General features: G+C 39.3%; 1 protein-coding gene across 1 annotated transcript in view; it reads left to right on the top strand.

The window, feature by feature from the left end:
• The first annotated feature begins 1,399 nt into the window (after positions 1-1,399).
• The window catches only part of LOC111155833 (E3 SUMO-protein ligase RanBP2-like), an 83,847-nt gene continuing 71,522 nt past the window's right edge, over positions 1,400-13,724 (top strand). Inside the window, 1 exon segment of the mRNA XM_022516249.1 lies at positions 1,400-1,586. Within this exon segment, the coding sequence (XP_022371957.1) occupies positions 1,515-1,586 (72 nt within the window). The 5' untranslated portion in view covers positions 1,400-1,514.

The raw sequence follows: 13,724 nt of genomic DNA, 5'->3' as shown, positions 1-13,724 counted from the left end.
GAACATAAATTGTTACTAAATGTTATGGCTCACTTCATTTGTACTGCTTTGGGGGTCCTGGCCCAAAATGATTTTGTAGGAGGGAAAATCATTGTTGTACATTAATAGAATTTTGTTCTTGTTTTAAATTGCTCTCAAGAACAGAATGACTATAAAACAGAAGTGTTTTTCTTATAAAAAGAGGTGTGGGAGATGTATCTTACCACCAAAATACAAAGAATTTTAAACCTCCTTTTCAAATTAAACTGTGTAATTTCATAAATCAGATAATTTAATCAAAACAAAATACTGTTTTTATTTTTTTTTTATTTTTTTTTTTTTTAAGATTTTACTTATTTGTCAGAGCGAGAGAGGGAGAGAGAGCAAGCACAGGCAGACAGAATGGCAGGCAGAGGCAGAGGGAGAAGCAGGCTCCCTGCCAAGCAAGGAGTCCGATGTGGGACTCGATCCCAGGACGCCGGGATCATGACCTGGGCCGAAGGCAGCTGCTCAACCAACTGAGCCACCCAGGCGTCCCCAAAATACTGTTTTTAAATGGTAAATGTATTCTTTATTGTTTAAATATAACTTGAATTCAAAAGAAGCATTTTCCAGACCTGTATGTAAGCTCAAGAGTATCACCAATTTGACTTTGTTTTTAAGTCGTCAGAATATTTGACTTCTTTAATAAGTTGATTTATTCCTGTTCTGAGAAAGCCATTCAATAAAAAGCAGTCTCGGAGTGGGGGTTGGGGGAAATAAATATTTTTGAAGATTTGGAAAATACAGATGACTCATGTTTAGATGACTACTATAAACATTTTGGTAAATACCGTTCTGCTATTGAAATATATGTATTTGTGTGTGTATATATATATATATATATATATAAAATGGGGGGGCTCTTCAAATTATAAAATTATAACCGTCCAAAAACAGTTATTTGTGGCCTTTTAATTATGGACTTTCAATCTTCTCATATAACATGTTCTTTTAAAATACATGAATTTTAACATGTATGCTTCTTATTCACACGTGTCCGACATAATATATTTAACCAACAGCCTCCAGAAAGGTGTTTCCAATTTTCACGCTCACCAAAATGGCCTGGGAGTGCTTTTCCCTTCCACAGCATCACGTAATTAAAATAAGAAGAAATGGCCGAAAGTTTTGAGAACCCACGCGGGAAAACACCGTCTCGCTGATACAGTTACTAGTCCCCCAGTCCTAGCGCGGTGTTGAACTTCCGCTTCCCACGCCTCATAGCAGACGCTCCCACAACGTAAATACCACCAGGCCTCTGCAGGACCAGGCGTAGACAAGGGCCGGGCCGCCCAGAGGGCCGTGCGCGGCGGGAGGGACGCCAATGTCGGCGTGGCGCACAGTGCTGACGCAACACGCACGCGGGGAGGGCCGCTCGTCGGCCGGCGACGGCGCTGCGTCACGGGCTTTCAGGCGCTTTGCTCTTGGAGACGGCGACGGCTGTGGGCCTCGGCTCTGGCCTCCCGCGCCCTGGGAGTCAGGTCGGTGGCGCGATGAGGCGCAGCAAGGCCGACGTGGAGCGGTACATCGCCTCGGTGCAGGGTTCCGTCCCATCGCCCCGAGAGGTGAGTGGGTCCTGGAGAGCCGGGTGGCCTCCGCCCTGGCCCTGCCGCGGCCCCGCGCGGCGCCGGCGTCATGGCTCCCGGCGGCCGCCGCTCCCTGGCGCGTTGAAGCGCCGGCCGGCTCCCGCGGTCCGGTGGGCGGCGTGGCGCTCGTGAGTTTGAGGTGGAGGGTGGGGGTGGGAAGGCCGCGGCCGGTGCCGTTGGCGCCAGCTCTTCCTCTTCCTCCTGGCCTGCTCCTGACGGTCCTTATTGGCGGGCCCATCGCGTCCCGGGGTTCTGGGCTGCGTCCTCGCGGCCTCGTCACCGGGGCTCCAGGAGCCTGCCATTTGCGGCGGGTTTCTTCTTTCCCGGACAGTTACCGCTGTGGCGGAAGCGTGCCGCTTTAGAGGTCCAGGCTTTAGAGGTCGGTGGAACCCAGCGTGGGGGCACTGACGCTCCTCCGTGGGGGGCTTTTACTGCGGTGACGGGCAACCATCGTAGGCATCCAGCGGACTGGTGCAAGGGTGGCCACACTTGCAACTCCCTGACAGACCGCGCAAATGACACTGGGAGTTTCCTCTATTTTGAAGCATCTGTCATTGTGCGTTTATAAGGATTCTGTCCCTACTCTTCACACTCCACTCTCCCACTGCCTGTACTCATCTGCTTTATTTTTTTAAAACGCAGTCTTGGGTATTCTGAATTTCTTACAGGCCGTTGTTACTGTGGCTTAAAATTTTTAGGCTTTTTGACAACATGCTCAGAGTATTCTTTCTCTTTTAAGATATTTTGTGCCAGATATTTTGGGTTCATCAGAATCATAGTGATTGGATATGGAGGGTGAGGAAAAAGGCTAAGTGTAGGTGGTGCGCACAGGATCTTGAGTCAGTTTTCTTGGGAGTTAAACACAGTACTGTCATTTGTAAGCTTTGTGATTTGAGGCAAGTTAAAAACTTCAGTAAGTTGGAGTAATGGTATTGATAGGAGTATATAGGAGGACTCATGGTAAACATTTAGGGCAATGCCTGGCATATATTAAGTACTAAACGTTGGTGTTAAAAGGACAGTCATTCAAGCTCTCTTCTAGGTAAGGGCCTATGAGAATAAAGATGTGTGAGGAAATTAAAAGAAACCCAGGGGTGAACATAATAATAGCTGCATAACTGTATCTTTAATCATATACTAGGCATATGTCTTTCTAGGATTTTGGTAATGGGTCTGGTTTTAGTTTGTTTTAGGAATAAGGGAGTAGGTTACAGCTTGTTCCACCAGAAGAGAGGAATAGGTACCTACATACAGATTGTAATTTTAACTGCTGGCATAGTCATAAACAATAAATGTGGTGCTGGAGTCTAAAACAGAACTAAAGGTTTCTGTACTGCTGAAATTGACATACTTTTTAAAAAGCCAAGTTTAGAGCTTTCATGAGATTTTTAGTAGGGACCCTGGCTCCTAAAAGATTAAGATCTTAATTCTGTTGACAGAATTTAGAATGTTCTTTGAACTACCTTTTCCATCAAATAAAGGGGGATGGAGTCAGAATTTTAAAGACTGGTTTTTATGGCCACCTCTGTTTTACATTTAAAGAGTATTATTTTAATCAGATGTTTTTCTTCAAACAGGAAAAATCATTTACTTTAGAATTTGGGGATTTCAGTGGGATTTTTATTAGCACATGAGTAACTTTGTAACAGGTGGTGGTATTCTATAAATTTAGGTCTAAGTGAAAGGACAGAACAGGGTGCTTTGGATAGTTTCAAAGGGAGAGGGTGGTGGGGGCAGAGACGTGGCTTTGAAGAGTAGAAGGATTAGTATTTACTTGGCTTCCAGTTTGGTAGAGATTGGCCATGTGTGAACTGGTGCTGCTTTCTGGGATGTCCTAAATTCTGGAATGCAATGATGGGTACATTGTCTTACCTTTCCGGGCTTCTGTTATGCTTTCATTTGCTTGTCTTTTTTGTTTTGTCATTTTCTGTTCCTTCATGCCTGCTTTTGCCCTTGTTGAAAGTATCACTTGTGTTTCTTTTCTTTCTCCAGTTAGATTCTATTAGTTTTCCTAGATTTCTGTTGAGTTGGCCTCCCAATCCACACCCCTAATTCCTACTGCTCAGATGCACTCTGACAGCTCCTAGTTGTTTGTTTACTGTATACTTTAGACTTCTGAATAACATAATACATACTTTTATTGGTCTGTCTCCTTTTCCCCATTTTAGATATTTTCACCTGTGTCCTACAGATCTCTGTCCACAGATTTTTCTCCCCCTCATCTTCCAGTTTTGTTGTTGTAATTTTTGGCTAGATGTATAATTTTTGTTTATGTAATTATGATAAGGTACATATTTTGCATTTGAGCCACCTTTATTGTGTAGTTTATTTTTCCTGGAGCTAATAGTTGCTTTATTTTTTTGGTTTGTTGAGTTATCTAGGAAGAATTACTAATTCTTTACCTAAACTCAGTTTAGCTCTCAAGTGTGATCAAAGAGGTCACATAATCCATTGATTTCAGCCTGAAAATTTTTTTAAAAGTCTTTCTTGTGGAGCACTCTTGTCTTATTGCTGCAGTCTGGATTGGCTTCTCCTTCTCTTGGCTACACAATTCTACCTCTGGGGCTTGGCTTTATCATCATTTTGAGAATAACCTTCAGTTTTTTTTTCTTTTTTAGACCCTTGGTTTTTTGTAATTCATGTTCTTCTGACTTTCTCTATTTTGGTGTAGCACAGTCTCCAGTTTACTTTGAGAAGGGATAGATGGGATTTTTTTTTTTTTTTTTTAACATGATATGCCTGAAGACATCTTCACCTAATTTATAGTTTGGTTATCAGATTCTAGGCTTGAAATAATTTTTTTCTCCAATTCTGAAAGTTTTTTTTTTTTTTTTTTTTAAGATTTCTATTTATTTATTTGACAGAGTGAGAGAGGAAATACAAACAAGGGAGTGGGAGAGGAAGAAGCAGGCTTCCTGCTGAGCAGGGAGCCTGATGTGAGGCTCAATTTTAGGGCCCTGGGATCATGACTTGAGCCAAAGGCAGGTGCTTAATGACTGAACCCCCCTGGTGCCCCCAATTTTGAAAATATTGCTTTATTTTCTGATCATTTGTATTGTTAGAAATCTGATGTGATTCTTGTTATTGATAGCTTTATAGGTTTTCTGGAAGTTTCTTTTAAGTTGGAAAACTCATTTCCTTCAGTTCTGGGACATTGTTTTATTTCTTGCAGCATCTCTACACCGCCCCCCCCCCCAAACCCATCCCAAGCTCCCTCCTCCCCTCACCCCAATCTTAAATGTTTTTGTTAACTGAACGTTGGGTCTGGTTTGCTCTCCGTATCTTTCTTTCTTGTGTCTTTGTTCTATTTTTAATCTTCTCTTCCAAGGGAAGGAGATTGGGGAACTCGTCGTTCAGTATCTAGACTTTGCTTATCTGCCTCTATAACTTCTGCCCTTACCCTTGTTAGGACTCCTCATGTTTGGAGCCTGTTGATTTATACTGAGAAAAAATCTATTTGCTTTAGCTTTCTGCAGTGTGTGTTGGGGATCTGGTGTAATGGTGGAGAGTGATTTGGCTGTGCAAGAGCTGGGTTAATGTGACGTCCCTCCAGGTCTCAATGTTCCTCTTTTCAGCCCCACATCAGTTTTGAGAGTTAAAAGTGTAAATGAATTTAAATATTACAGTGGCATAAAGTGTCATGGAAAGAAGCAGTGACTGAATCATGGATCCTGAATCATGGACTGACTGAATTATGGATAACATTGGCTCTTTTTCTTTCTACCTATGTATCCTTAAACAAGGCATTTAATCCCCTTAGGCTTCAATTCCTTTATAAAATGAACAGAATAGAGACAGAAGAATATCAAACTTCCCCACAATTTTATGGTTCTGTATATTATTATTTAATAATTGCTGTTCATTTATCCTAAGATAGACTTCAGTGGGATATTTCGAAGCAAAATAGACAGTGGAGTTGGTTTTTCTATTATGTGTTAATATTGTAACTAGTGGGAATCTATTCATTTTTTAAAAGGGGGAAGAAAGCTCTGTTCATTGTAATGCCATCTTGATTATTGTATATTGTCATAAACTGCTTCATAGGTCTTAAATTTATGGATTTGGGGAGGGGGAGGGAGGCTCTTATGATTGCACTTCTAGCCTCCTTGTTTTTCTCAGGTGTTTATTAATACTGAAGTTTAAGATTGCTTGTAGTTCTTTTATATTTATTCAAAAAATTTATTTATTTATTTATTTATTTATTTATTTATTGAGACTCTGACGCAGACACCATACTGAGTGCAGAGCCCAGTGTGGGGCTCAGTCCCGTGACTGCAAGATCATGACCTGAGCTGAAATCAAGATGCAGATGCTTAACCAACTGAGCCACCCAGGCGTCCCTATAGTTCTTTACTTTTAAAATATATCCTGTTAAGGATGTATACTCAACACTGTTATACTGAGGTCTCTTGGAATAGTTTTCTGAATATACGTCACTATTTTGACATAAAATGAAAGGGTATTTTATATAGTGCTATTGAGATACAGTTTACCATTTAAAGTGTACCATGTGATGAGTTTTGGTATGTTATGTTATTGATGTTTTAAGTTATAAAATATATGTAGTAAATCTGCCATTTTAATGCCTTTTTAAAAGTTTTTTATTTTAATTCCATTGTTAACGCTGTTCTATTAGTTGCAGATACACAATATAGTGATTGTATTGTAGTGATTATACAGTGGTCATCATAAGTGTATGTCTTTAATCCCTATCACCTATTTCACCCATCCCCTTTCCCATTTCCCCTCTGGTAACCATCCGTTTATTCTCTGTAGTTAAGAGTCTGTTTCATGGTTTCTCTCTCTCTTTTTTCCTTTGCTTGTTTATTTTGTTTCTTAAACTCCGCATGAGTGAAATCATATGGTATATTTGTCTCTCTCACTTATTTCCCTTTGCATTATACTCTCTAGCTCCGTCCATGTTATTGCAAATGGTAAGATTTTGTTCTTTTTTTATGGCTGAGTAATACTCCATTTTGTATATATCTACCACATCTTTATCCATTTAACTCTTGATAGACACTTGGGCTGCTTCCATAATTTGCCTTTTGTAAATAATACAGCAATAAATATGTGTGTGTGTATATCCTCTTGAATTAGTGTTTTTTTTTTAACTTTTTTAAAAAACGGTTTTATATTTTCATTTGAGAGAGCGAGCTTGTGCACACAAGTGAGGGGGAGGGGCAGAGAGAGAGGGAGAAACAGACTCCCTGCTGAGTAGGGAGCCCAACAGTTCCAAGTGGCGCTTGATCCCAGGACCCCGAGATTACAACCTGAGCTGAAGGCAGACACTTAACTGACTGAGCCACCCAGGTGCCTCTGAATTAGTGTTTTTGTATTTTTTTTTTAAAGATTTTATTTATTTATTTGACAGACAGAGATCACAAGTAGGCAGACAGGCAGGCAGAGAGAGAGGAGGAAGCAGGTTCCCTGCCGAGCAGAGAGCCCGATGCGGGGCTCGATCCCAGGACCCTGGGATCATGACCTGAACCGAAGGCAGAGGCTTTAACCCACTGAGCCACCCAGGCGCCCCTGTTTTTGTATTTTTTGAGTAAAAAACCAGTAGTTAAAGATTACTGCATCATATGGTAGCTCTCTTTTAACTTTTTGAGGAACCTCCATGCTGTTTACCATAACGGGTTCATCACTTTGCATTCCCACCAACAGTGCAAAAGGTTTCCTTTTTCTGCACATCCTTGCCGACAAGGATGGAAATTTTAGCCATTCTAATAGGTGTGAGATGATCTGTCATTCTAGTTTTGAATTGCATTTCCCTGGTAGTGAGTGATAATGAACATCTTTTTATGTGTCTCTTGGCCATCTGTATGTCGTCTTTGGAGAAATGTCTGTATATGTCTTCTGTTCTTTTAAAAATTGTATTATTTTTTGGGTGTTGTATAAAGTCTTCCAAGTATTTTGGTTTTGTTGTTTTGTTTTAAAGATTTTATTCATTTCACAAAGAGAGACCCAGCGAGAGAGGGAACACAAGTAGGGGGAGTGGGAGAGGGAGAAGCAGGCTTCCTGCCAGGCAGGGAGCCAGATGCCCAGCTCAGTCCCAGGACCCTGGGATCATGACCTGAGCCAAAGGCAGATGCTTAACTACTGAGCCACCCAGTCATCCCATCTTCATGTATTTTGGATAAGTCATTTGCAAATACCTTCTATTCAGTAGGTTGCCTTTTAGTTTTTTGATTGTTTCCTTCAGTGCAGAAGCTTTTTATTTTCATGTAGTACCGATAGTTTATTTTTGCTTTTATTGCCCTAGTTTCAGGAGACCTGTCTAGGAAAAGGTTGCTGTGGCTGATGTCAGAGAAATTACTTTTTGAGCTCTCTTCTACAAGTTTTATGGTTTCAGGTTTCACATTTAGATCCTTAATCCATTTTGAATTTATTTTTATGTATCATGTGAGAAAATGGTCCAGTTTTCTCCTTTTGCATGTAGCTGTTCAGTTTTCCCAACACCATTTGTTGAAGAGACCGTCTTTTTCCTATTGCATGTTGTTTCCTCCTTTGTTGGAGAGTAACCATATAATTGTGTGTTTATTTTTGGGCTTTCTGTTCTGTTCTGTTGATCTGTGTGTTTTTGTGCCAGTATTAAATTGTTTTGATTTTTTGTTTACAGCTTTGTAATATAACTTGAAGTCCAGAATTGTGGTACTTCCAGTTTTTTTTGTTTGTTTGTTTTTTCCTTTTCCAATCTTGGCTATCTATTCAGGGTCTTCCATGGTTGCATACAGATTTTAGGATTGTTTGTTCTAGCTTTGTAAAAGATGCTGTTGGTATTTTGATTGCATTAAATATGTAGATGGCTTTTGGTGGTGTCAACCTCTTAACAGTATTTGTTCTTCCAATTCATGAGCATGGAATAGCTTTTCATTTTTTCTGTCGTTTGCAATTTCATCATTATAGTTTCCATCTCTTGTGAAGTTTGTTCTTAGATTTTGTATTATTTTTGGTGGATTTGTAAATAGGATTGTTAATTTCTCTTTCTGCTGCTTCATACATAATGATTTATAGAAATGCAGTAGATTTCTGCACATTGATTTTGTATTCTTGACTTTACTGAATTGATTTATCAGTTGTAGTAGTTTTTTGGTGGAGTCTATGTATAGTATCATGTCATCTGCAAATGGTGAAAGTTTTACTTTACGAATTTGGGTGCTTTTCATTTCTTTTTGTTGTATTTCCGTGATTAGGACTTCTAGTACTGTGTTGAATAACAACAGTAGTTAGAATGGACATCCTAGTCTTGTTCCTGACCTTAGCCGTTGGGAAGCTCTTAATTTTCCCCATTGAGTATGATGTTCACTGTGGGTTTTTTATGTAAGGCTTTTATTATTTTGAGGTATGTTCCCTCTAAACTTACTTTGTTGAGGGCTTATTATCATGAATGGATGTTGTACTTTGTCAGATGCTTCTTTTGCATCTTTTGAAATGAGCATATGGTTTTTATCCTTTCTCATTGATGTGATGTACCACGTTGATTGATTTGCAAATGTTGAACTACACTTGCATCCTGGGAATAAATCCCACTTGGTTGTGGTGAATGATTTTTTTAATGTGTTGTTGGATCCAGTTTGCTAGTATTTTGTTGAAGATTTTTGCAGACGTGTTTGTTAGATCTGTAGTTCTCTTTTTCATTTGTGTCTTTATCTGGTTTTACTATCAGGGTAATGCTGGCCTTGGAGAATGAATTTGAATTTGGAACTTTTTCTTCCTTTTCTGCTTTTTGGAATAGTATGAGAAGAATAGGCATTAACTTTTCTTTAAATGTTTGATAGACTTTTACTTTGAAGCTATCTGGTCATGGACTTTTGTTGGGAGTTTTTTGATTACTGATTCAGTTTCATTGCTGGTAATCAGTCTGTTCATATTTTCTATTTCTTTTTGCTTCAGTTTTGGTATGTTATTTGTTTCTAGGAATTTATCCGTTTCTTCTAGATTGTCTATTTTGTTGGCATGCAATTTTTCTTTTCTTTTTTCTTAAAGATTTAAATTTATTTGACAGACAGAGATCACAAGTAGGCAGAGAGGCAGGCAGAGAGAGAGAGGGGGAAGCAGGCTGCCTGCTGATCAGAGAGCCCAATGCAGGACTCGATCCCAGGACCCTGAGACCATGACCCTAGCCGAAGCAGAGGCTTTAACCCACTGAGCCACCCAGGCACACCAGCATGCAATTTTTCCACAATATTCTGTTACAGTTGTATTTCTGTGATGTTGGTGGTGGTTGTTTCCTTTTCATTTGTGATTTTGTTTGAGCTCCCTCTCCCCTCAGTATTTGTTTGTTTGATGAGTTTGGCTAGAGGTTTATCAGTTCTGTTGATCATTTCAAAGAATCAATTCCTGGTTTCATTGATTTGTTTTTTTAGTTTCTATAACATTTATTTTTGCTCTAATCCATATTCTTTTGCTGGTCTTGGATTTTGTTTATTCTTTTTCTAGGTCTTTTAGTTACATTGTTTGGGGTTTTTCTTCTTTCTTCAGGTGCACCTGTATTGCTATAAACTTTTTTTTTTAAGTGTCCATTTATCTATTGGAGAGAGAGCTAGCAAGAGAGAGCATGAGCAGGGAGGAGAGGGAGAATTAGGCTCTCCAGTGAGCTGGGAGCCCCACACAGGTCTCAATCCCATGACCCTAGAATCATGACCTGAGTTGAAGGCAGATGCCCAACTGACTGAGCCACCCAGGCACCCCTGAACTTCCCTGTTAGAACCTCTTTTGTTATATCCCAAAGATTTTTGCTCTGTTGTGTTTGTTTCTATGTACTTCTTGATTTCTTTTTTGATTCCTTGGCCCATTCATTGTTTAGTAGTATGATGTTATTAAACTACATGTATTTGTGGTCTTTTCAGATTTTTTTCTTGGGGTTGATGGCTTGTTTAATCATGTTGTCAGAAAAGATGCATGGTATAACTTTGATCTTTTTTAATTTGATGTGATTTGTGGCTTAATTTGTGATTTGTTCTGGACAGTGTTCCATGTGCACTTGTAAAGAATGTGTATTCTGCTGTTCTAGGATGGAACATTCTGAATGTATCTGTTGAATCCATGTGTTCCACTGTGTCATTGAAAGCGACTGTTGCCTTGTTGATTTTTTGTTTGGATGATCTTTCCATTGATGTAAGTGAAGTGTTGAAGTACCTACTATTATTTTATTACTGTTGATTAGTTCCTTTATGTTATTAACTGTTTTGTGAATTTGAGTGCTCCTATGTTGAATGCATATTTATAATTGTTATGTCTTGTGGTTGGATTTTCCCCTTTACAATGACATAATGTCCTTTATTATCTCTTGTTACAGTCTTTGCTTTCAAGTCTTTCTTGTCTGATACAACTATTGCTACTCCAGCTTTCTTTTGACAGCCATTTGAATGATAAATATTTCTCTTTCCCCTTACTTTGAATCTGCAATATCTTTAGATCTGAAATGAGTCTCTTGTAGGCAGTATATAGAAGGGTCTTGGTTTTTGTTTTTTTTGTTTTTGTTTTTTTTTAAATCCAGTCTGTCACCCTATGTCTTTTGGTTGGAGCATTTAGACTTAGTCCATTTACATTCAAAGTAATTATTGATAGATATACATTGCTATTTTATTACTTGTTTTGTGTAGTTTTGCTCTGATCCTTGCTCTTTTTAATGATTTGCTGGGTTTAGTGATATACTTGGGGTTCTTATTATTTTTTGCATATTTACTACCAGCTTTTGATTTGTGGTTACCATTAGGTGTGTATGTAACATTTCTGCATTTAGCATTCTGTATGAGTTAATGTTTGTTTATGTTTGAACCCATTCTTCTCCTCCAATTTTTAGGTATATAGTGTCACTCATTAACATCCTTTTATTTTGTGAGTCCGTTGACTGATTTTGACACATAAAATTATTTTTAAGTGTAAAAGTCATTTTTGTGATTCCTCCTTTTCATACTCATAGTCTTTCCTTTCCACTCAGAGTCCCCTTTAATTAACTTCTTGTAGGGCTGGTTTACTGATCATGAACTCCCTTAGTTTCTGTTTGTCTGAAAAACTCCTTATCTCTTCTATTCTGAATGATAGCCTTGCTGGATAAAGTATTCTTGGCTGCAGATTTTTCCCTTTCAGCCTTTTGAATCTATCATCCCACTCTCTTCTGACCTGCAAAGTTTCTGCTGAAAAAAATCCACTGATCTCTTCGTGGAGTTTCCCTTGTATGTAACTCTCTTCTTTTCTCTTGCTGCTTTAAATTTTTTTTTCTTTATTAGTATGTTTTGCCATTTTAATTACTATGTGTGTTGGTGTAGATAATCTTTGGTTGATTTTTTTTTTTTTTTTTTTTTTTTTGGTGGGGGGAAATCCCTGTGCCTCCTGGATCTGGATATCTGTTTCCTTCCCCAGATAGGGAAGTTTTTAGCTTATTATTTCTTTAAACACATTTTCAGCTGCCTTATCTCTCTCCTTTTCTTCTGGGATCCCTATAATGTGGATATTATTACATTTGGTGGAGTAACTGAATTTCCTGAGTTTATTCTCAATTTGCATAATTTTTTCTCTTTTACTTGCTCAGCATCATTGTTTCTTCTAGCTTGCTATTTATTTCATCAAGTGTATTTTTAATTTCATTTATTATATTCTTCACCTCTGGATTTTTTGTTTTTTTTTGGGGGGGGATATCTCTTTGTTAAGGGTCTCACTGATGTCTTCCACTCTTTTCTCAGGTCCAGGGAGTATCTATATGAATATTACTTTAAATTCTCTATCATGTATATTATTTATATCTGTTTTGCTTAGGTGTTTTGCTATGTTTATTGTCCTGTTCTTTCATTTGAGTCCTATTCCTCTGTCTCCTTATTTTGCCCTACTTTCTGTTTCTTTGTGTTAGGAAAGTCAGCTATGTCTCCCACTCTTGAAGGTAATGCCTTAGGAAAAGGAGGATGTAATGCCTTTGCAGTGCAGTGTCCCCTGTTTCCTAGGACCTGGTGCTTCAGGGAGTGTTTCCTCTGCATGTTGGATGTAGTCCAGTCATCTTTAGAGGTTCTTTTTGCCTGTTGTGGGCAGTGTTTGTTCCCTGCTGGGGTGGCCACGTTTTAGCGAGGTACATGCTGGGCTCTTTGTGAAATGAGATCTGCTGCCACTGCTGCTGAACTGATAAAAATGCATGAGTCAGAGATGTGGTGTGGGCAGGGTTTGCACTGATCTTCTGGGGCAGGTACCCACAGACAGGGCTGAGACTGAGGGAAGTGTGACTGGGAAGGATAGGTCCACAGAAGCGTGGGGTGGCATGGGGAAGGAACATTGGTTGGTATAAGCAAGTTATGTAGTGAATGTAATAGCAGTGTGTTTCCCAGAGATGGTCATGTGTTTATGCTGGGGTCGTTGGAGGGAAATGGCCCCTGTTACCTCCTTTGTTACTGGAGGGGACTCCCTGTTACCCTTGCCTCTTTGTGACACACTTTGAGATGAGTAAATAACTCTTCCTCACTGTATACCACAGATATTTTACAAGTTGCTGCTTCTGTGCTGTATCTCTGTAGGCTGTTGTGCTTTGTGTATGCCTTCTGGGCTCTCAGAGCCAGATCTCTCTGATTTTTAAATTCCTTGGCCTCTCTTGCTTTCAAAGCCAAGTATTATGGGACTTAATCTTACCCCTGTGGACTCCTTGGTGTGATGATCAGTTTCTTGCCCTCTACTGTGCTGTCTCCCTCCTAACCTTGAATGGCCACAGTCTGTTTTGCTCCCAGACCATTCCTGCCTTCTTTCCTGTGGCCTCTTCTCAACCTTAAGGTTCACAGCAATATTGTGGAGAAGGTACAGATACTCCCCACATAACTCCCTGCCTGCACACAATGCTTGGCCTCACCCGTTATCAGTATTCCCCACAGAGTGGTATACTTGTTACAGTTGAACGTATTTTGACATATCATTGGCACCTAAAGTCCGTAGTTTACCTTTAGGGTTCATTTATGGTGTTGTATAATCTATGGGTTTTGACAAATATATAATAATGTATATCTACCATTATTGTGTCACACAGAGTAGTTTTATTGTACTAAAAATCCTCTGTGCTCAGCCTATTCATCCTTACCCCTAGTCCCTGGCAACCACTAATCTTTTTTATTTATTTTTTTTTTTATGATTTTATTTATT

This window comes from Enhydra lutris, unplaced genomic scaffold (genome assembly GCF_002288905.1).
Source record: "Enhydra lutris kenyoni isolate GAN:26980312 unplaced genomic scaffold, ASM228890v2 scaffoldscaffold44, whole genome shotgun sequence".
Lineage (NCBI taxonomy): Eukaryota > Metazoa > Chordata > Mammalia > Carnivora > Mustelidae > Enhydra > Enhydra lutris.
The sequence above is the reverse complement of the archived record's forward strand: the minus strand, read 5'-3'. Positions and strand labels throughout refer to the sequence as shown.